Here is a 24506-nt window from a genome sequence, read left to right as displayed (position 1 = left end):
TACAACCTGTACAGAAGCAAGATTACAGTTACAAGAGCCTAAGGACATGAAAGGGAAGTAGTAGTTGAGATGGGAGTAAGACAAGGTTGTGGCCTAGCCACCATGTTATTCAATCTACATACTAAGCAAGCACTAAAGAAACCCAAGGAGAAATTTGGAAAAGGAATTGTGTTCATGGAAGAGAAACAAAAACTTTGGCGTTTGCTGATAACATTCTATCACATGGTTCTGAGCTCTGAAGAGCAGTCGAAGGGATTGGATAGTGTCTATGCTGATGAAATTTGATTAAGAAATGGCACACTGAAAGTAGAAGATGAATTTTGCTATTTGGGTAGTAAAATAATTGATGATGACTGAAGTAGATAATATGTCGAAAGGAAAAATACTACAGCACGAAGAAATCATTAATTTGGTACCTGAAACTACTATTAGTCATTTCTTTGTGTGTTTCATTGCAAACAGAGCAAGGGAATACGAATTCTCTACATGCCTCCATAAATTCCTAATTTCTCTTATCTTCATGGACCTTAGGTGAAACGCACATTGGAGGCAGTGGAATTGTTCTGCAGTCAACTTCAAATGTCGGTTCTCTAGATTTTCTAAATAATATTTCACAAATTGAATTTGACTGAACCAACCAATAACACATCCAGCAGCCCACCTCTGAATTGCTTTGTTGTCTTACTTTAATCTGAACTGGTGGGGATACCAAACACTCACTCAAGTAGTACTCAAGCATGGGTTGCACTGATGTTCTACATGTGGTTTCCTTTATGAATAACTACATTTTTTAGCAAATCTCCCAAGAAACCAGAGTCTGCTATTCGCCTTCCCATTACTATCCTGTGTTCATTCCATTTTGTATCGCTTTCCCATGTCATGCCGAGATATTTAATCGATGCGTGTGTTGTGCAGCACACTACTAATGCCATACTTGAACATTACAGGATTGTTTTCCTACTCATCTGCATTAACTTACATTTTAATACATTTAATGCTAGCTGCCATTCACCACACCAACTAGAAATTTTGTCTAAGTAATCCTGTATCCTCCTCCAGTAATTCAACTATGACACCTTCCTGTGCACCACAGCATCATTAGCATACTGCCACAGATTGCAGCTTGCCTTGCCCATCAGTTCATTTATGTATACAGAAAATAAGAGCAGTCCTGTCATACTTCCTTGGGGCACTCCAGACAATATATTTTCTCTGATGAATGCTTGTCGTTGAGGCATGTACTAAATTCTGTGCTTATGAAGCTTGAAGCCACTCATATATCAAAGGCATATTCCCCCAAGCATCTTTGTTAATGATATGTAGTGGGGCACTGTGTCAAACACTTTCCGGAAATCTAAGAATATAGACTCTCTGCCTTTCCTTCATCTATGGTTCACAGATTATCATGCAAGGAACAAGGAAATTGAGTTTGCATGACTGATGTTATCTAAAGCTGTGCTGATGTGTGGACACAGGCTCTTCTGTCTCAAGTAACACTATTGTATCTGAACTGAGAATACATTCAAGAATTCTGCAGCAAATTGTTGTTAAGGATATTGGTATACAAACTTGCAGATCCATTATTTTATCCTTATTATGTACAGGAGTCGCCTGTACTTTTTTCCTTAATCTTGGGACTTCATGCTGGGGGACAGATTCACAATAAATGCAATTTAAATAAGGAGCCAATGACAGAGCACTCTCTGTAAAACCAAATTGGAAGCCAGGGATGCCTATTGTGATGTCCTCCATACAGGTGTCTGTGTGACAGTCAAACGATAGTAAGCTTGTAAGAGCCTCTTGCACCAATGCTCCCTTGAATGCAAAATTTAAATCTTCCTCTATCCTTTTGGTGTCTTCTATTGCTACACCAGAGTGGTCAGCGAATGACTGGATGGAAGCCTTTGACCCACTTAGAAACTTTATGTAGGACCAGAATTTTTCGAGTTCTTGGCAACACCTTTTGCTAATGTATGACAGTGGTAGTAGCTGTATGCTTCGCGCATCAATCTTTTTACAGATACACTTTTGACCATAATCATTTGCGCGTCCTTTTATTAAATCAAGTTTGCAACAGTCTCTGTTCCCTCAGTATTTTCCGAATTCTGTCATTAAACCTCTCATATTGGAAATACATGATGTTCATTCACTGTCTAAGTAAGACGCTAACAACTGCTTATCTGCTCTTTCTAGCAAAAATACTCTCCTAGCCTTTTTGATAGCTTTAGTAACCATTGTCCCTCTGAAGATGTGATCACTAATCCTTGTCTCTATACTAACATTGCTGATAAGGTCAGACCTGTTTGTAGCTACAAGATATAAAATATTTTCATTGTGGGTAGGCTGCTGAACTTTCTGCTCAAGAGTGTTTTCTGGAAACTGTGTTCAGAAGTACTTCACAAGACTGCCTGTCTGTACCGTCTGCATGAATCCTTAGATGTCCCAGCCTACACATGATAAGTGAAAGTTGCCTCCAACTACATCTCCACCTCTATCTACATGGCTACTATGCTAATCACATATAAGTGTCTGGCAGAGCGTCACTGAACCTCCTTTGCAATAATTCTCTGTTATTCCACTCTCTAACAGCATGCAGGAGAAAAAAAAACTTAAATCTTTCCGTGTGAGCAATGATTTCCCTTATTTTATGGTGACTAATACTGTATGAGTTCGGTATTTTGCCACTACTGAATGTAGACTTTTTTTGAATATTTGAGAACTGCCATGGTAGAATCAGAGGGCTGGTAAAAATGTCTGATAATTACCTTGAGTTTCCCTAGAACTGTTACACGCATTCAGGTAACTTAAGGCAGACTCTATTTCGACCTTGACAGACACAATATTTTTGTCAAATGCAATGACCTTCCTGTGGCATCTACTCTGTCTTTACAATATACATTCCATGCCTCACTAAATGTTTCGGAGCTTTCTACTTTGGATTTCAGCCAGCTCTCAGTTCCAAGAATAATTTGGACATGACATCCTTCCTGAAGACAGTAAATTCAGGAACTTTCTTATGAATACTTTGATAGCTTCTGTTAAAATTTTCATAGTTGAAGTGTCTTTATTTTCTAGCTGACCTGATTTCACTCTGCATTTCGACTGGTGAGTGTTCACTGGAGAATCCAAAACTACTGCATAGCCTAAAAAAAATACATGTGCTCTTGATATGTAATAAGTTGTGGTTTAGCCCATCTGTTATGTTTCCTGCTCCCAAGAACAACTAGAGTCGCCCCCTCCCCTCCCCACCCTTTCCCCCTGCCTTCTCATTCTATATCTAATGCAGGTGGACTTTTAATATACATGTAAAATTGTTATTTACAGCAAATCTCATTCAAACTTATAGCTCATTTGTTTATATTTATCTGCATGAGTATAACAATGCAATTGGTTTTCCTGTGAGCCTGAATAATTAAAAGTGACACCTAATAAAATTTACAACAAAGTCAGATTACAGGAGAAACACTGTGAGCAAATAAGCAGCAGAGAAGGTATCATTATCGCTCTTTCGAAAGCAGATGATTCCAACTTTCTGAGAATGTACTTAGAATTATCTGAAATTAATTAAATCACAAAATAATTCATATTAAACAGACAGACCCTCAAAATTTCAATCACCATTTTGCTTTAATGACTGCAAGATTCTGAACTTTGACAACATAATCTTATTGTTCATTTTTTCTGGATCTGACATCACCACTTGCTACTTAATTCAGTCAGTAATTAACATTTTGAATAATTTTATCATGAAATATTTGTTGCAAGATGGATGCCATACTTATAAATAGGGGATTTCCGATGATGCATAATAATAATGCTCTGTATACTTTTGTGGATTATTAACCTGAAACATTTTTTATAAAAAAAACAGTAGTAAATTCTTTGAGTCCATGCCAAATAGTAGAAACTAACCCAACAGAATTCCAAGGTTTTATTACATATACACATCACACCAGTGCCCCCGCGTCTACCACATTAGCCATGTACAGGGATAAGAAAGTCTAAATACTGCTAGCCTGGTGCTCACAATTTTGTATCGATTAAGGTGAACTCTGCATCTTCATGTAAGTGTGCAAAAAGTGTGCCTGCAAAGAATATGAAACTGTGTAATACCTTGGCATCTTAAAATCTAAGGCAACCTAGTAAATGCTCAACTTAAAAAGTACTAATGAATTGCAAATTTGAGTTTCATGCCGGGGTTACAGTTTCTGGTGTGACATTATTTTGAGCTGCTTTTCAACTAAAACTGTAACCTGTTCTAGAAATCAGATGACTCTCCTTCCTTACGTACCTTTAGGGAGGACATGCACTTTTGTTTACCTGTAGAAACTGTGAAATGTGAAACCAGAACTGGCCACCAACTTGGCTAGAGTGCAAATATATTGGGATGTATCACTTTAAAACTTATTTCACATCCACTCTACATTATTTGGATCTACCCTACATGGCCCCAGTTTTCAGGATACCATTTCAGTTCAACTACATATGAGACTAAGATTCTTCAAAACAGAGTGCAACTACAGACTATAGATAAGGAGAATGTCACACACTCCGTGGATGCTCTGCTAGGAACACGTCACTGGTGCCCATGTGAGCCACAACTTGCAGACAATTGCAACATGCATGCTCGACAGCTACAGGCAGTGCCTCATCCACAACTCGGATGAGGTCCCCAGGCAGATGTACTAAGAGTACATTGAATTTATTTTTGGCCCTGGTTGGTATTTCCTTAAAGGGCTTCATAATGTGCCTGGCACTGGAGTTGCCAATAACTAGAAAACCCCTCTCTGTGTGACTGCTCAGACCATGCTGAAGGATTGGCCACCTGTCCATTCACAGGGTGTATGGGCGAGGCCAATCAGCCAGCCTCGACACTGACACTCTGCCTCAAGGGATGTGAATGCATTACCACATGCCACTCACTTTGTGATGAGTGCAGGTCCCCATGTCGGGTACACTGCAAGGCACCTCAGCAGCAGAGGCTCTGGGGTGTTCCATGTGACTTGCTAGATTCTCCACAAAAAAAAAAAAAATTTGAACAAAGCTCCAGAGCACGTTGGAATCCCTGTCACATTCTGTAGTAAATTTGCAGCTGAATTAGCTCCTCTTCTAACTATAGTATGTCACAGATCCCTCGAACAAAAAACCATGTCCAGTTCTTGGAAAAAGGCACAGGTCACACATGTCTACAAGAAGGGTAGTAGATGTGATCCACAAAACTACCATCCAATATCCTTAATGACTATTTGTTGAAGAATCTCAGAACATATTCCGCGTTCAAACATAATGAGGTACTCTAACTGAATGATCTCCTCTGTGAAAACATTGATAATGTGAAATTCAACTTGCACTTTTCTCACATGACGTACTGAATGCTTTGGATCAAGGCAACCAGGTACGTGCTGTATTTTTTTATTTCCAAAAAAGCATTCAACTCAGTACCACACCTACGCTTATTGTCAAAAGTTCGATCAAGTGGGGGTATCAAGTGAAATTTGTGAATGGATTGAGGACATTTTGGTAGTATGGAGAGTCATCCCGATTAATAAGATCTGCCAAATATATTTCAAACTTTTCCTTAATAACTGAATCCCAGAAGAATCTCATAAAGGCCAAGATTTCCATCACCGAATAACTGATGGAATGCCCTGTGGAGATACAGTGCTTGGCTATGGCTGAATTACTGGGCTGAGAAACACAAAGTGGCGATTAGGTTCAATGGACCTATCACACACTGTATGCGTTAACTGACAAATGCAGGCTTTGCTACAATGCCAAGGTATTCTGTAGATTACAGCCCTCTGCAATCCCAGATCATCCTTTACCAAATTGAGATGAGCAAGAGTCTTTGTAAGAGTCTTTGTAAGAGGGCAGAAGATTACTTTGACATAATGTTTCCTTAAAATTCTGCCAAGTTTTGATAAAATATTGCAGACATATGTGAGGAACACCCTGGTCTTTAACTGCTCCTCCTCCTCTTGATCTTGAGGGTGTCATTTCTTCTTCCTTAAAGCTGTGCTGATCTGATGTGAAGAATATCCAGTATCTTTGAACACAGATTGTGGGCATTCCAGCTCCTATGCAAGGCTGTCTCTGTCAGGCACATCATATGTCCAGTGCACAAACATTTCAAGGATGCCCATAATTTGTGATGGGTGGTGACACTTAAATGCCTTCAAATACAGATTTGTATGTGTGGGCTTTTGCTATATGGGATGCCCCAATGATCCATCCACTTTCTAAAAGACCAAGATATCGGGAAATGGCAGACAGCCAACCATCTCCACTTCCATTGTAAATATGATATTCTTGTGGATCAAATTCAGATGAAGCAAGAAGTTTAACAGTTCTTGTTCATGATGGGGCCACACTACAAAAATATCATCTACATGTCATCAGAAGACTTTTACATTAAGTTCTGCCGAATGAAGTGCCCTCTCCTCAAAGCCTTCCAGAAGTTGGCTACCAGAGGGGAGAGAGGACTACCCATGGCAACACTCTCAATTTGTTCAAAATATTCACTGTTTAGTAAAGAGTAGGTTTAGGAAAGAGTATGATGAAATATAGTTGTTATATCAGCTTTGAACTTACTGCTGATGAGATGACAATGCGTCCATGAGAGGGACTCTAATAAAAAGTGAGATACAGGGTGAAAATTATTGAACTATATGAAATAAAACTGTCATAACTTCTGAATGGTTTGCATTAGGATGTTCAAACTGTGCAGTTGGCCACGACACATGATGGGAATTACTATGCACATGTGCACATGCCTTGTTGTTTTTGGCCATTTGCACTTGAAAATGTCACAGTGCAGTATGCCTGAGCATATAGACTTTGTGAAGGCCTACTATGCAAGCAATAACAGCCTAACTGTTACTCAAAGGAAGTTTGCAACCGAGTTCAAGTTGAAGACAATCAGTCCAAGTATGCTGACAATCGAGACTTTGATTCGCAAGCTTGAGATGATGGGTAGTGTTCATGATGACAGTGTCGGCAATGTTGATCATCCAGAAACAGTGAAAATGTCTGAAAAAACTGAGAAGACACGTGCTGTGTTCAAACCAGCCCCAGGAAATTGATCAGACAAGCTGCACAACAGGTAGGAACCAACTGTGAGACACTGTGACAAATTGTTGTTGAAGACCTGCATCTCTTCCCACACAAAATTCAAACCATCAGCCATTAAGCCTCAGGGCAATGGAACAGCGGTTGTGTTTTGCCAATGCTATTGTCCACAAAATTGACAAACAGGACTTATGTGAATACGGTATGGTTTAGCGACGAAGCCCACTTTCATTTGGATAGGTTCATCAATAAGCAAAATTGACGCACCTGGGGGACTGAGAACCTGCATTTTGTGATCGAGATGTCTCTTCACACTCATCAGGTGACAAAGTGGTGAGCAATGTCCAGTCACGGAATAATTGGTGTGATATTCCTCGATGGCACGGTAACTACCAAACAGTACATGAAGGTTTTGGAAGATGATTTCACCCCCATTACCCAAAGTGACAGTGATTTCAACAAGATGTGATTCATGCAAGACAGACCTCAATCCCATCAAGGCAGTAAAGTGTTTGATGTATTGGAGGACCACTTTGGGAAGTGCAGTCTGGCTCTGTGTACCCAGAGGTCACTGGCATGGGTCTCGATTGGCCGCCATATTTTCTGGATCTGGGACTATATTAAAGACAAGGTGTACAGCAATAACTCCAAAACCATTGCTGAGCTGAAAAAACCATTCAGGAGGTCATTGACGGCATCGATGTACCAACACTCCAGCGGGTCATGGAGAATTTTGCTATTTGTCTGTGCCACATCATTGGCTGTAGATGAAGATGAAATCAGAGATATGATACTGCGTGAAGAGTTCGCCAGAGCACTGAAAGACCTAAGTCAAAACAAGGCCACGGGAGTAGACAACATTCCATTAGAACTACTAACTGCCTTGGGAGAGCCAGGCCTGACAAAACTCTACCATCTGGTGAGCAAGATGTATGAGACAGGCAAAACACCTTCAGACTTCAAGAAGAATATAATAATTCCATCTTAGAAGAAAGATTAAGGAAAGGCAAACCTACGTTTCTAGCAATTGTAGACTTAGAGAAAGCTTTTGACAATGTCGACTGGAATACTCTTTCAAATTCTGAAGGTGGCGGGGGTAAAATACAGGAGCAAAAGGCTATTTACAATTTGTACAGAAACCAGATGGCAATTGTGAGAGTCGAAGGATATGAAAGGGATGGGAGTGAGACAGGGTTGTAGCCTCTCCCTGATGTTATTCAATCTGTATATCGAGCAAGCAATAAAGGAAACAAAAGAAAAGTTCAGAGTAGGTATTAAAATCCATGGAGAAGAAATGAAAACTTTGAGGTTCGCCGATGACATTGTGATTCTGTCAGAGACAGCAAAGGACTTGGAAGAGCAGTTGAACGGAATGGATAGTGTCTTGAAAGGAGGATATAAGATGAACATCAACTAAAGCAAAACGAGGATAATTTAATGTTGTAGAGTTAACTCGGGTGATGCTGAGGGAATTAGATTAGGGAATAAGACAAAGTAGTACAGGATTTTTGCTATTTGGGGAACAAAATAACTGATGATGGTCGAAGTAGAGAGGATATAAAATGTAGACTGGCAATGGCAAGGAAAGCATTTCTGAAGAAGAGAAATTTGTTAACATCGAGTATAGATTTAAGTGTCAGGAAGTCGTTTCTGAGAGTATTTGTATGGAATGTAGCTATGTATGTAGGTGAAACATGAACAATAAATAGTTCGGACAAGAAGAGAATAGAAGCTTTTGAAATGTGGTGCTACAGAAGAATGCTGAAGATTAGATGGGTAGATCACATAACTAATGAGGAGGTATTGAATAGAATTGGGGAGAAGAGGAGCTTGTGGCACAACCTGACTTAGAAGAAGGGATCGGTTGGTAGGACATGCTCCGAGGCATCAAGGGATCACCAATTTAGTATTGGAGGGCAGCTTGGAGAGTAAAAATCGTAGACTGAGACCAAGAGATGAATACACTAAACAGATTCAGAAGGATGTAGGTTGCAGTAGGTACTGGGAGATGAAGCAGCTTGCACAGGATAGAGTAGCATGGAGAGCTGCATCAAACCAGTCTCAGGACTTAAGACCACAACATCATCATCATCATCATCATCATCATCATCATCATCATCATCATCATCATCATCGCCAATGATGGCAGGCATATCAAACATGTCATAACTTAAATCTGAATATCTGTAGTGACAGTTACATGTTGAATAAATTGTGTGCGTGGCCCAGATTGTAACTAATTTATGTCTTTCTTTTCCCTTCATATACTTCAATATTTGTCACCCAGTAACGTCAGAGCTCACTAATCAGACTAATTCACTGAGGCAAAGTGACTTCAGTCTATTAATAAAGTCACCAGAGCTGTGAATATGATGCAAGCACATCCCCACCTAAGGTCTCAGTAAAGACACAAGATGTCAAGTCACGTCATACGTCAATGAGTCAATATTGCTCACAATAAGACGTAACGGAAGATGATCTTTGCGACTCCTTGGATGACCGTATAACCTTGGTAGAACAGAGTTCTATGGTCATCGATCTCACATGGTAACAACAGAGCAGCGTTTCCCTTATCCGCTGGAAGGATAAACGCTTAAGGCTTTGCTTGTAGCTTGCATAGTGCAGGCCTTTACATGGAGGAAACGTTAGTCTTCTGAGGTGGAGCTTTTGTAAGTGCATAATGCGTATCATTTCTTACTTCTTCTGCAGCAACACTGGGAAGATGTCTAACAGCACTAATGAAATCAGTTAAAGGCAAGGTTCTAGGTGTAGGCACAAAGTTCAAGCCTTTCCCAAGCACCAACAGACATCACACTGTCCAAAACCTCTCCTTGCAGTAATGTTACCGACATGTGTGCAAACTTTGAAGATTGTCTTGAAGTAGACTTCATAAAGACCTAGTCCAATTTTACCCAGATCATCCCATCGAACCATTCCCAGGAGAGAGATAGGAGACTGGCAACAATCTCCAGGAGCACATAAAAAAGTTGTTTTTTTTTTTTTTTTTTTTTTTAAATGGTATCCAGTTTAGGGTGAGTAAAATGAATCCTCTCCCTCACTAGTGCTACGCTTGCCATACATGTGATGAACTTCACACTGGTGGTCTTGCTAAAATGTGTCATTCTGGCAAACTTCTGAATGAGGTGATTGTCCTAGTTCTTCAGTAAAAAACACAAAGAATTTAAAAATCTCACTCGCTTTTATGTAACTTAGCCAACCACTGTATACGTGTGATGCCATTTCCTTCCCGAAGAAGTATCTGATGTGATTCTTGAAATTTTCCTGGTGTAAAGAGCATCCCATGAAGTTTCACGACTGCAGCCAGATGACGTCGACTTCTTGCAATGATACTTCAGCTGACAACCATTGCTGGCTGAAATATTATAGCAAGAAGTCAACGTCATCTTGATAGAACCCCCAAAATGTCATGAAATACAACATTTGTTAGTTGGAGAAATGAGTTGGAAATTTATTAGTGTGTCCACAGCATAATCATCGTGAAGATATATAGAAAAGGAAGGCCAACATGCAGTCACTGAGAATACTGAAATAATCTTCCGGTTTGTGTTACAGTAACCTGAATGAGTGAGCTCAAGTCATGGCATGAAAAACACCTCTGAAAGGTTACAGAACTGCTCCAGCCTGAATTACACTCTCCACATACTGTAGGTTAAATACGTCATTGGGCTGTCAGTGTTCTCTGCACCTTGCACCATTTGAAGATAGGCAAAATCACAATTCATCAGACCACACTACATGCCTCCAGTCAACTCATGAGCAGTTTTATGTTTGACCAACTGAAGATATTCAGCTTTATATGCTGCTGTGAGAAATTGCCTTTCTCAAGGTAGCTGACTCCAAATATGCAAGGGTCATTGCTACTGGTTGGTAGGTTTGCTGTGGAGAAAAGTATTGATGCAACCATCCTTGTCGGGATACGGAGGACAAGGTGAAGCACGCAGATGGAACTGACTCAATTCCTGTCAGATTTCAAACAAATTATCATTGATAAGGCATAACCCTTGTCTCTGGTCTGAGAAGTGGAAAAGGAGAGATGCAAGAAGAGTAGAAAACAGAAGAAGAAATGTAGGGGTACTGGTGGGACAGAAGGCATGTGTAGTGCTAGAGTGGGGGCAGGGAAGGGGATATCCAGGTGGAGGGCAGAGACTAGCAAAGGTAGAGGCCAGGAAGGGTTACAGTAATGAAGGACATATTGTTGGAAGAGTTCCCACCTGTGTAGATCAGTGAAGCTGGTGTTGGTGGAAAGAATCCAGATGGCACAGGCTGTTAAGCAGTCATTAAAGTGAAGCACATTATGTTGGGTGACATGTTCAGCAACTGGATGGTCCTGCTGTCTCTTGGTATTGGCCATTCATGGAGATATACAGCCTGTCAGTTGTCACGCCCACATACAATGCAGCAGGGTAGTAGCAATTATGTTAGTGTATCATATGGATGTTTTCACAGATGGCCCTGCTTTTGATGGGGTAGGAGGGTGGCCAGTGACAGGACTAGAGCAGGTGGTAGTTGGAGGATGTATGAGACACGTCTTCCATCTAGGATTACTTCTGGGACATGAGCCATGAGGAAAAGGCTTGGAGCAGGAACAAACAATGATATTGCATAGGTTGTGCAGGCAGTGGACTACTACTGTGGGGAGGATGTTTTTTACTTCAGGACAGGGTGAGAGATGATCAAAGTCCTGGCGGAGAACGTGATTCAGTTGCTCCAGTCCACGGTGGTATTGAGTCATGAGTGGACTGCTCCTTTGTTGCTGGTCAATGGGTATGTGAGGGATGGTAGGTGACTGGTGAGACAAGGCACAGGGGACCTGTTTCTGGGCAATGTTGGGAAGGTAACTGCAGTCTGTGAAGGCCTTAGCAAAACCCTTGGCACCTCTGGTGAGGGACTGCTCATCACTATAGATGTGATGGCCATGGGTGGCTAGGCTGGATGGGTGGGCACTTTTAGTGTGGAGTGGAATGGGTGGCGGCTGTCACAATGGAGGTACTGCTCATGATTGAGAAATGTGATGGCGACAGAGGTACTAATGCAGCCATCCTTGTTGGGCTGCAGAGTACCAGGCGGAGCAACTGGGGGAGCAAGTTCTGGAGGAATGTCAACAGAGTGTTATCAGTCCAGATCATGAAGATGTTATCAATGAATCTGAACCAGGTGAGTGGTTTGGGATTCTGCGTGGTTAAGAAGGATTCCTCTAGATGACCCATGAATAGGTTGTCATACAAAGGTGCCTTGCAAATGTCCATTGCTGTGGCACGAATTCATTTGTAGATGATGGGGAGAAACAAGTGTGGGTAAGGACATAGTTGGTCATGGTGACCAGGAATGAAGTAGTTGTAGTTGTAGGAGTCGGATGTTGGAAATAGTGCAAGGCCTTGGGCACTGGGGATGTTACTTCAGAGCAGGCACAGCTCGTTGCATCCATACTGGGGAAGGTTGCAGTATTTATCGATTGGAACTAAACTAGATCTTGGGCTATGTTCCACATCGGTTTGTCACCACCGTTTTATTATCAACTACTAAATAGCACCAAAAGCTAACACCAAGATAAGAAAACTCTCCCAGTGTCACATTTCCCGACACTTTATCAAAACAAGTCACACTAAAAGATGCATCTGGAGAGATATTTAATGCTGCAAATATTAGCTTTGCTATATGCTTAATGTTTTTTGGGTTTTCAATTCCAAACATGAGATGTTTAAGTTTAGGTCGAGTTCAATCCACACTGTTTATGCTAAAACCAAGAAATGAAAAAGAATACAGAGAATAAAAGGGTAGGAACGGTAGAGGCCAGGCTGGGCCACCAAGCAAGGGCCGCTAAGGGATCACCAGGGCCCCATATGATGGGTGCCCCATCAATCCCTCAGATAGTCAAGGAGATCAAAAAGCCCTACATCACAGGGATGAATAGAAATCACCTTTGCAGGTGAAACAACAGGCCAGCCACTCTGGCACTGTCTGCTAGCACCAGAGGTAGTGTGTCACGAAGATTAAGATGCGGCCTCAAAGCAGCCAAATTAGGGCAGTCTACGAGTAAGTGGGCCTTTGTCAGGTGAGCTCTGCATCGGCTGTGAGGGAGATCCTCATGTCAGGGAATACGGCCATGGGTCGGCCACATGTGGACAATGCTGAGTCGACAGAGGATGGTGGATTTCTTGCAAGAAGCATGCACGGAAGACTGCCAAGCGGTCATGATCCCGAGGGAGAGGGAACTGCTTGGCTGACTGCCAAAAGAATGCTGCTGCTGTTTGCTCTATAGCCACATCGATACTGCCTTGCAATTGGGAGCTAAAGATGACAGCAGAGGTGAATCCACCCCAGTCAGCATTACAGAGAACTCATCTGGGTGGGAGTCCAGGAGGGAAATGCTGAGGGAGACACGGGAAGATCCGGAAGTAGTCACAACCACAATGGACACCGTGAACTCTCCAGTGGATAGATGGTAGAAGACCAGGGCTGCAAAAGGAGAGATCAATGCCCGAATAAGTTCCATGTGCCACACTGAAGTGTGGGGAGGCACCAGAGTTCAAGAGACAGATCAATCTGTGCCATTAAATTTTCAATGTCTTTACCATGGGCAATATTCATTATTCCACCCAACATAGGGTTATGGGTGTTGAAACCACCAAAGACTAGGGAAGGTGAGGGGAGCTGAGAGAGTAATGCAGACAGTACATCCTAGGACACAACATTATCAGGAGGGAGATAAACATTACAGATGGTAAAATCGTGAAGTGCCCTTGCTTGAACAGCCACAGCCTCCAAAGCTGTATCAAGACACACAAGGTCACTATATACATTCCAGCACCTGATACCCTCTTAGTTGCTATGATTCTTAAAATAACATTGGTATCCACAAAGGGCAGGGTTCTGAGTTGCTGGAAACCACTTTTCCTGAATGCCAATACAGAATGCAGGGTGCTTAATAGCTGCAGTAGCTCAGCCAGATGGTTGAAAAACCCATTTCAGACTGACTGAACACTGTGGGAGCATGAAACAACTGGGCGGAGGGGAGGGAGGCAGGTTGTGATGCAGTGTTATGTGCTGCCTCTGGTTGAGACATCAGGGGATCCATTAACATAGGTTCTATGGCACATTGGCTGTGGAGATCTGGTGTCTCAGGGGCCACCAGGACCTCCATCTTGAGCACAGGAGGAGTACATGCAGAGTCTGGTGGCATGGGAGTCACTGGAGTTTCCTTTGTCTTAGAAGGGTTCCTTCTGTCCTTCTGTCCTCCTCCTCCTCCTCCTCCTCCTCCTCCTCCTCCTCCTCCTCGAAGATAAGGACTTGTAAAGTTTCCCTGAATTGGTTTCAGTGACAGAGGAAGAACGAGAAGTCCAATGGTCTTCAGCCACAGTCTGGCATCTGGCTATGGCCCAACGGGAACCATGGAAGGAAGAGTGCCAAGGGACCTCTTCCTAGTTAGAGAAACCGGAGGAGGATGAGACCCCTATGGCTGCGGGATGGGGACTGGTGTCCCTGGCAAGTGGGGGGCCAATGCTCCCGAAGGGGGTGCGATGGAAGCACTAGGTGGGGGGCCAATGTTCTCGAAGGGGGTGGGATGGAAGCACTAGGAGGCGGCCCAACTGCTTGGAGGGCAGGTATTAGGGGGCAGCTCTGAGGGCCCACTTTAAGAGATGCAACAGAAGAAAGCACCACCGACAGAGAAGTCGACAATGTAAGATGTAGCGTTAGATTGGTTAGATTGTGTCATTTATATGAGACTAAGACACTCATACTTTTTTTTCTTTTGCTTCTTGATTTGTGAGCTTTTCCAGGGTCTTATATTCTGGGAATTTCTTCTGTTTAAAAGTGGAGCAATATAGTGAGCAGGATAGAGCATGCTACAGTTTACACAGGGGGAAGAGGAGGAGGAGGAGGAGGAGATTAGTGTTTAATGTCCCATCGACAACGAGGTCATTAGAGACGGAGCACAAGCTCGGATTAGGGAAGGATGGAGAAAGAAATCGGCCGTTGCCCTTTCAAAGGAACCATCCCAGCGTTTGCCTGAAATGATTTAGGGAAATCATGGAAAACCTAAATCAGGATGGCCGGAGACGGGTTTGAACCGTCGTCCTCCCCAATGCGCCAATTCACTTGGTAGGGGAAGAGCAGCACAAGGAATGATCACATGAAAAGGATGACCATAATTCCTGCAGACAGGGGTAGTAATGCACTGGGAAGATGTCTTCAAAGATGTCTGGAAAAGCTCACAAATCAAGAAGCAAAAGAAAAAAAAGTATGAGTGTCTTAGTCTCATATAAATGACACAATCTAACCAATCGAACGCTACATCTTACATTGCCGACTTCTCTGTTGGGGTAGCTTTCCTCCTTATGAACTTCATACACCTGAAGCATCTCTTAGGAGGAAGAACATTGGGTTTCATGTCACACCGGTACACCATCACCTTGACTTTCACAGACAATGTATCACCCTCGAAAGCTAAGATGATGGCCTCAGTAGCAATTCTGTTCTCCCTTGCTCCCCTATGGGCACTATGTATGAATCCAGAATTAAATTTTCACTCGGCAAAGGAGAGTGCGCAGATATGAAACTTCCTGGTACATTAAAACTGTGTGCTGAACCAAGACAAATTTGGGACCTTTGCCTTACACAGTTTTAATCCGCCAGGAAATTTCACAACAGGTGAAATGCACATCCTGTCACTCTTAAGTTGGCCAGCAGCTCACCATCAGATTTCAAAAGAAGATCATGGTGAAAGATGGTGCTCTGGACCTTATCAAGACCCTTGGGGGGAGTGACAGTCATGGGAATGTAACCTAACTTTTCACAAGAGAGCAGTGCCCGTGACTGTGCAGGAGATGACGTTTTAATCAGGAAGGAACTTCTACTCATCTTAGAGAGATGGAGATGGTTGCAACTTCCCCACATTTGTCTTCAATGTGTTCAACAAAAAATAAAGGCTTTGTGGCTGAAAAGATGTCCCTGTCGCTCCAAGTACAGGCCAAGGACTTGGGGGGGGGGGGGGGGGGGATTTTTCTCCTTGTTGTCTAGTCCTGCATTGCATTCCTCCTATGTTGTAGCCAGGTAAAGGAACATATTGGGATCATACTTTGTTGCATTATATGAGGCCTTTCCATTGAGAGAGACTGCTGGGGCTGAAGTGAACGATTCTTCAGGAGGTTACCTATGCCATCCCCACCAACCTCAGCTACATAGAGCTTAACTAGCATTCCACATGCAGCATTAACTACTACCTGTTCAAAAAACATCAGTTGATATCAACAGTTCCAAACCATTGACTGTCATTATGTAAATTCATATGGGAAATATTCAAAATGTGTCCTGATAATTAAAATCCTGTAATCCATTATTGAGAAATGTCTTTTCTAGTGGCTCCACCTAAGAGCCTGTAACTAAGGGCTCAGCCCGGTGTAGAGGGCGGTGGCTATGATAGTGACAAGCAGAGCATCGGGTGCTAAAAGAACAGGAACTGCAGATTGTCAGTGGAAGAAATGATTCGTGTCATTTACACCAGGAATGCGAAATCTGCATCTTATATTCTGCAAACCACTGGAATGAAAGGCAGAGAGTACAACCCAATTGTACCAGTTACCAGAGCTTTTTCCCATTCCATCTGGGAATGGAGCACGGGAAGAATGACTGACTGAATGCCTCTATACACACTGTAATTAATATAATCTTGTCCTCACAATCCCTGTATGAGCCATAAGCAGGGGGGTGTAGCATGTTACTAGAGCCATTGTTTAAGGCTGGCTCTGTAAATGTTGTAAATAGGCTTTCTCAGGATGAAGAGGGCATCCTGTCTGGCAATTTTCCCTTGACCCAGGGTTCTGGGTGACTTTTCTGAACTCTGCCCTTTTTTCCTAAACCTCTCCCGTCCTTTTCCCTCACCTCTCTTCCTTCTCCCTTTTTTTATATATGTATGTTCTCCTGCCACTGATTGATGAGTAAATATTTTATATTTTAAATTGCTCAATATTTATAAAGCTTCTTCACACAGTACTTCATTATAGATAACTGCATCATCAGCAAAAAAACCAAGGTTACTATTAATGTTGTCCACAAGGTCATTAATATATAACAAGAATGGTAATGGACTCAAAACATGTCCCTGGGCCACTCCCGAAGTTACGTCTGCATATATTCACCACTCTCTATCCAAGATAATATGCTGTCTCCTCCATACTAAGAAATCATCATTCTGATAACAAATATTGCTTGATACTTTTGATGAAAAGTGTAGATGTGGCACTGAGCCAAATGCTTTTCAGAAATCAAGAAATACTGCATCTTCACGACTTCCTTGATCTATGGGTTTTAGTATATTATGTAAGAAAAGTGCAAGTTTGTTTTCACATGGTCAATGTTTTCAGAATCCATGCTGGTAGCATGGAGAAGGTCATTCTGTTCGAGATACCTGGTTATGTCTGAACTCAGAATATGTCCTAAGATTCTACAAGAAAAGGATGCCAAGGATGTTGGACAGTTGCTTTGCAGATAGCTTCTACTACCCATCTTGTAGACAGGTGTAACCTGTGCTTTCTTCCAACTAATGAGCACAGATTTTTGTTCACGGGATCTACAATAGATTGAGGTTAGAGGAGGGACTATTTCAATAGCACATAGAGTATAAATCAGACAGGGATTCCATCACACTCTCGGGCTTCTGTTTTATCAATTTCAGCTGTTTCTCAACACCACTGACACTAATATCTTTCTCACTCATCTTTCAGAGGTACAACAATTAAATTATGGCAATACTACTGAGTTTTTCTTTCTAAGAGAACACTTGAAAATAGAGTTAAATATTTTTCCTTTTGCTCTGCTACAATCAGTTTCAATTTCTGTCTCATCCGTGAGTGATTGGGCACTAACTTTGGTGCCACTAATACCTTTTACATGCGATCAGAATTTTTAGGATTTTGTGAGAGACCTTCCAACAGTATTCTGCTATGGCAGTCACTAAAGGCTTCAATCACTGCTCTCTTGACTGCCAAACACATTTCATTCAGTATTTCTCTATTTATAGCCTTTTGCTTTATTTTACACCTATTTTGCAGTATTCTCAATTCATTTAGAAGTTTCACTACAGTGAGTGTATGCCACGGAGGGCCCTCTCCCAAAATAAACTGTTCTACTGGGAACTTATCTATACAGTGCATAGTCCATTATTCTTTTAAACTTGAGCCTGAGTACCTCTACATGATCCTGCACTGTGCCAAAAGTTTCAAGTGTGCTTTAAAGTTAGCAGTCATTTCATTGTATCTTTCTGTGACTCAATGACTTCTCTATGTGGTGACTAGCAATCTACCTTTTTCATATTGTTGTTACAGAATACGTTAATCTTTCTAAGTGTTTTAATTGTCTTTTGTTCTTAGGTAATCATTGTTGCTACAACTGCCTCTTGATCACCTATACCAGTTTCGATGTGGACATTTTCAAAGAGCTCTGGTTTATTTGTTGTTGTTAGCTGTAATATATTTCCATCATGAGTGAGGTTCTGAACTATCTGTTGTAGGTGGTTTTCAGCAATGCACTCGCTAATGGTCCACAGCATGTTGTGTCACATACACGGATAACACACAGATGGTGTTGGCCCACAAGTGCAGAGATTCTCTCTCTGCGCATAGTAACTAGGTTTATGAATGTCAGAAAGCATGTAGACGGTAGGAGTGCAAGTACTGGTGGTGGTGGTGGGGGGGTGGGGGGGGGAGGGGGGGAGGGGGGGGGCATGAGGAAAGAGAAAGAAACTCAGGGGAGTGGTTCTGAGTTGGACCTAAGGATTTGAGGAAGGGCTGCAGATCCTGCTGGATTACTGAGACAGACCTTGTAGGTGGATATATTTGACAGCTGGCCGAGTCCCTACATTGTGTAATTCCTGCATTTCATAACCACAGTGGTGGAGTCTTTGTCAGCAGGTAGGATTATAAGATCGGGGTCAGTTTTTAGGTGGATTGCAGTTCTTTCTGCAGACATCACGTTTATTTCCTTGCTGAGGGATTTGGGGAATGACGGGAGGCAATGGTCGAGGTTAGGAAAGTTTGGAACGTTAACAGAGGTGATATGGGGCCAGTAGGGGTGGATCCTGATTGCAAGGGACCGAGTCAGGCAGGTTTGTAACACATACTTAATTGCCGTAATACTGGCCACAATCTCTACTAACCCTTTGCAGTCACACCCTCTTCTGAACAGTCTTCTGTGTCATTGTCATTGTCTGATGCACAAATTCATCGGCTATGGTGCCCAGGTGTTGCGTTTGTAACTCGTGCACATACTGCTTCTCCTTTCCACATTCCATTCTCATACTTCTGCTGCCTCCCTCCGATTCGCCTCACCAGACACCCTTTCCCAGTCCTCCCCCTCACTCCCTGCCTGTTTCTCCCCCCCCCCCCCCCCACCCATTCCATCTGGGGCACAAACCCTCGCACACAAGTCTACCTGCCTTACTGCAGTTCCTGCATTGTGAAGTCAGCTGGCATAAGTGGGAGGGGGGGGGGGGGAGGTGGTGGCGGAACTTAGTATGTGCCTGTACTCTAGCTCAAAAAAAGAAGATTTGTCTGAAAGATAGTGAAGTTAGTATTTTTGTTTGCATGCTTTTCGACGACTCAACATTTCTACTCTTCAGTGAGCTATCACATTTCCTCCCAGATTATTTAAAAACTGATGTATGGAAGAAAACACTGATAGTAACCAAGGAAAATTCAGCTGAGGGAACTAATAATTTGTGACAATGAATTACTTAATTTCAGGAAGTGAAAGGTTACTGTGTCACTTATAGACGAATAAGAAAGTAAGGGCAACACACTACGTAGCCAGCAGAACTAATAGTTTTGTCATCAAAGTGGAGAGAGGGATCTGTTGGGGGAGTTTAGAAAGGCAGGGCAAGTTGTCAGGCCTCAGGTTGAAAGAGATCCATCACCTGAGGCAGGTTTCTCTCATCCTGGGGTCTGAGTAACCATCCCTTCCTTTTTAAACTTCCACAACATACCCCTCTTCTCCCTTCCCGAGTGAAGAAATCATTATTTCTGAAAGCTATATAACGTGTCCCTTTTAATTTAAATGTGTCCATAATTGGTAATAAACATTTTACAACTGAAGTTAAGTACCAGCTAACAATACTATCTCTCAATTAATTAGAAGTACTAATATGCTAGCCTCTAAAATCTAACACTTTTCTTACCTTTTGTAGCAACATTTTTAAGCATTAGTGTTTTAAGTATTCAGGTAGTGCGGTTGCAGCACAGCGAAATCCGAGGTTACCAGCAGAACTATCCGGAGTGTTCTGGCTCCGTGCTGCACATCTGTATCTGAAGCAATAACTGTGGTGGCACATATATGAACCACCTTTTTTCACTTTGTCAGTTCCTGACTCAGACCTGTCTGAAAAAGTGGAATCCATAACCAGTTAATAGAAGACACTGTGTATGAACAGACTTTCAATATTATAACCACTAGATTTATTAGTGACAATATCATGAAAACGATAGACTGCTGCTCACCATATAGTGGAGATGTTGAGTTACGGATAGGTGCAACAAAAAGACAATCAAATAAGTTAGCTTTTGGCAAGAAAGCGCCTCAGTGACATTAGACAAAACACACTCCCCCTCTCCCCCTCCCCCCCCCCCCCCCCTCTCTCTCTCTCTCTCCTCTCTCTCTCTCTCTCTCTCTCTCGACACACACACACACCACCACACACACCAACACACACACACACACACACACACACACACACGCAACTCTCACCCACACGCCCACAAAATCTGATTGCTGAGGCCAGAATGTCCCACTCTACTCCTGCCAATATCATTAATCTGAGATTTTCAAACTGATCATTCTTCCTGCATCATTCTCAAGTATTTTTGTGTTTTATTTTCATACCTTCCTGTGCCATCCAACCTTTTACCTCTTCTCCCAACTCCCCCACCCTTATCCATCCATAGGCCTGCGACCCACAATATAATCTTTTTATTTTTTTTACTTTTTTGTCTCATTGCATTTTCACGTCAATTTCGGTTGGTTTTCACCTTTCATTATCTGTCTACTCTCACAGGTTTCATCTTGTTTCCCCATATATATCACCTGTTCCATCCTTTTTGTGATTTTTACCACATATTTTGGCATAGTTCTGTGATTTTTTCACCTGTATTTATATGTTATTTACATATTTTTAAGTGTTTGTATCATCCAGCATGGATCTTTGCTCCTTCCATCTGTGTCAATTCAGAAAAGTTTCCTTATGCCTAGCCAGAACCCAGTCCCACATATTGTTCCTGCACGGTTGCTTGGCTTATGGAACCCCTCCAAATGGACTTACCATCAAATCACCCATCTCCTGCTGCTCCCCTTCCTTCCACAACGACCTCCATCTGTTCAGATTCTGTGAGACCTAACATCTGTGAGACCTAACATAGTCCTGCAAAACCATGTCAATCAGCTGCAAACCACCTTGCGATACCACCTATCCAGTCTTAAAATTCACCTGTTATGCAATACAAAATTCCTGGAATAATATCTCACACAAACTCTTGCCTTCCAGGAACTAGAGCAGCAGGCACTATGCCACCTCAAAAAGCTCTCCAACCTGTTCACCTTCTATTCACATCATGGAATACCACTATCCATCACCTCTCTACAATAATGCCCAACCCCTCCCCCTCCCCCCCCCCCCCCTCACCAAGCCATCCTCCATAGCCAACTACATTTACCCCTCCTTCAAAAACTCCCTCTAACCACCCCACAGAATACAGAAGCTAAACAGACCTGAAACCCAGTTGTGAACCTTTCCTCCAAAAGCCTTAGCCCCACAGAATCATCGGTCCTTTTATGGCCTCACCTCTCCCTCCCAAATTCAGTCATGCAGGATGTTAAAGACCTTCCCTCCTTCTCCCAGTCCCCACAGTGGCAACACTATTTTGCCACCAACCCTACCAATCAGACTCAACCAAAGACCAATGTTGAACTCTGGCTGACTCAGCTCATCAGCTCACTCTTCCATTCAACCATGATCTGAAAGGAGCTGAAATTCTCTGAAGACTTTCAGAATAATACAGGAATAGTGTCATGTCACAGAAAGTTTTCATTTGTGGATCAGGGTGTTTGAAAGTGGCTCAATAAGTGCAACAGATGAAGAGGGAGCGGACAACTGTCAATGTCCACCATGGTCCAAAAGATTCAGCAACCTCAAAAGATAGTTTTAGTGGATAGATAAGATACCAACAATTGGTAGTATCTCTTTCGACATCAGTCATTGTTCTGACTTTCAAATCATCAACAACGAACTTTGGAAAGTGGGTATCAAGACAGCTTACTGAAAAACTCGGGGTCAAACAGTTTACTTCTGCCAATTTTTACTCAACTGTTTCAAAAGGGAACATGCCTCATTTTTGACCTGTGCAGTCACCTGTAATAATATGTGGGTTCACCTTAAGTGCCACAATCACAGCACTAGAGTATAGAATTTTTAGGTTAGTGTTGTTTTAACGTCCCGTCGACAACGAGGTCATTAGAGACGGAGCGCAAGCTCGGGTTAGTGAAGGATGGGGAAGGAAATCGGCCGTGCCCTTTCAAAGGAACCATCCCGGCATTTGCCTGAAACGATTTAGGGAAATCACGGAAAACCTAAATCAGGATGGCTGGAGACGGGATTGAACCGTCGTCCTCCCGAATGCGAGTCCAGTGTGCTAACCACTGCGCCACCTCGCTCGGGTAGAGTATAGAATGGGAAGACCTTGGGTCATCACAGACAATACAGATTACTGAAAAATTTCCATTGTTTTATTGAAAAATTCAAGTGCAAAGAAGTCTTTATGAGTTTTGTTATAGCCACACTCCTTTGCCTATGTTTTATATCACATTTTAAAAGGATGGTAACAGATTACTACAGTCCTGTACATACTCAAATTGACTGAACTATCATTACTAGTTGTTGTTGAAGCCTCTGCTAGTACTAATGTCTGCTGTTGGCTGCTCAAGCAGTTCTTTCCTTGTTGCCCTAATTGCAGAAATAGATTCTTACCGTCATCAACTTTGTGTTCATGACCAGTGATCAATTATGTTATAATAGCTTCGTGGTCAGAAAATTCTAACTACAACCACTGAATCAAAAAGACTAGTGTCAGGTTGTGTTGTCAGCATGTCAAATGTGCTTCTCCCTTGAACAGCGTCCAACCAACTTAGAAAAAGTAGCAGTATACATACACATGTGCTGCATTTGCCCAAATCTCTTCTGAGTTATATATAGTCAAGGACATTGTAGATACATTATATACTTAAGAACATTGTAATAATTATAAGTCAAAGTACGCTGCTAAGTTTGACTTCTCTCTCTCTCTCTCTCTCTCTCTCTCTCTCTCTCTCTCTCTCTCTCTCTCTCTCTTCCCCCCCCCTTTTTTTTATAGTAGGCCTATTTCAGCTGAGCTGCCATCATCAAGTTATCTATAAGTCAGGGTAAATAATTTTGGTACATTATTTCTAATCATCATCATCATCATCATCGTCATCATCATTTAAGACTGATTATGCCTTTCAGCGTTCAGTCTGGAGCATAGTCCCCTTTATAAAATTCCTCCATGATCCCCTATTCCGTGCTAACATTGGTGCCTCTTCTGATGTTAAGCCTATTATTTCAAAATCATTCTTAACCGAATCCAAGTACCTTCTCCTTGGTCTGTTCTGACTCCTCCTGCCCTCTACAGCTGAACCCATGAGTCTCTTGGGTAACCTTGCTTCTCCCATTCGTGTAACATGACCCCACCATCTAAGCCTGTTCGCCCTGACCGCTACATCTATAGAGTTCACTTCCAGTTTTTCTTTGATTTCCTCATTGTGGACACCCTCCTGCCATTGTTCCCATCTACTAATACCTGCAATCATCCTAGCTACTTTCATATCCGTTACCTCAACCGTATTGATAAGGTACCCTGAATCCACCCATACAACAAAGTTGGTCGAAAGATTGAACGGTGCACAGATAACGTAGTCTTGGTACTGACTTCTTTCTTGCAGAAGAGAGTAGATCGTAGCTGAGCACTCACTGCATTAGCTTTGCTACACCTCGCTTCCAGTTCTTTCACTATGTTGCCATCCTGTGAGAATATGCATCCTAAGTACTTGAAACTGTCCACCTGTTCTAACTTTGTTCCTCCTATTTGGCACTCAATCTGTTTATATCTCTTTCCCACTGACATTACTTTCGTTTTGGAGATGCTAATCTTCATACCATGGTCCTTACATTTCTGATCTAGCTCTGAATATTACTTTGAAAACTTTCAATCAAATCTGCCATCACAACTAAGTCATCCGCATATGCAAGACTGCTTATTTTGTGTTCACACATCTTAATCTCACCCAGCCAGTCTATTGTTTTCAACATATGATCCATAAATAATATGAACAACAGTGGAGACAGGTTGCAGCCTTGTCTTACC

At 42.2% G+C, this 24506-nt stretch overlaps 1 protein-coding gene across 1 annotated transcript in view; it reads right to left on the bottom strand.

The window, feature by feature from the left end:
* LOC124748064 (formylglycine-generating enzyme) overlaps window positions 1-24506 on the bottom strand; it is a 113397-nt gene that overhangs the window by 4966 nt on the left and 83925 nt on the right. Inside the window, exon 4 of the mRNA XM_047248955.1 lies at window positions 20258-20457. Within this exon, the coding sequence (XP_047104911.1) occupies window positions 20428-20457 (30 nt within the window). The 3' untranslated portion in view covers window positions 20258-20427. The remainder of the gene's footprint in view (window positions 1-20257; window positions 20458-24506) is intronic.

The sequence above is a fragment of the Schistocerca piceifrons genome, chromosome 1 (genome assembly GCF_021461385.2).
Source record: "Schistocerca piceifrons isolate TAMUIC-IGC-003096 chromosome 1, iqSchPice1.1, whole genome shotgun sequence".
Taxonomy (NCBI): Eukaryota; Metazoa; Arthropoda; class Insecta; order Orthoptera; family Acrididae; genus Schistocerca; species Schistocerca piceifrons.
This window is presented reverse-complemented; position numbering and strand designations above follow the sequence as displayed.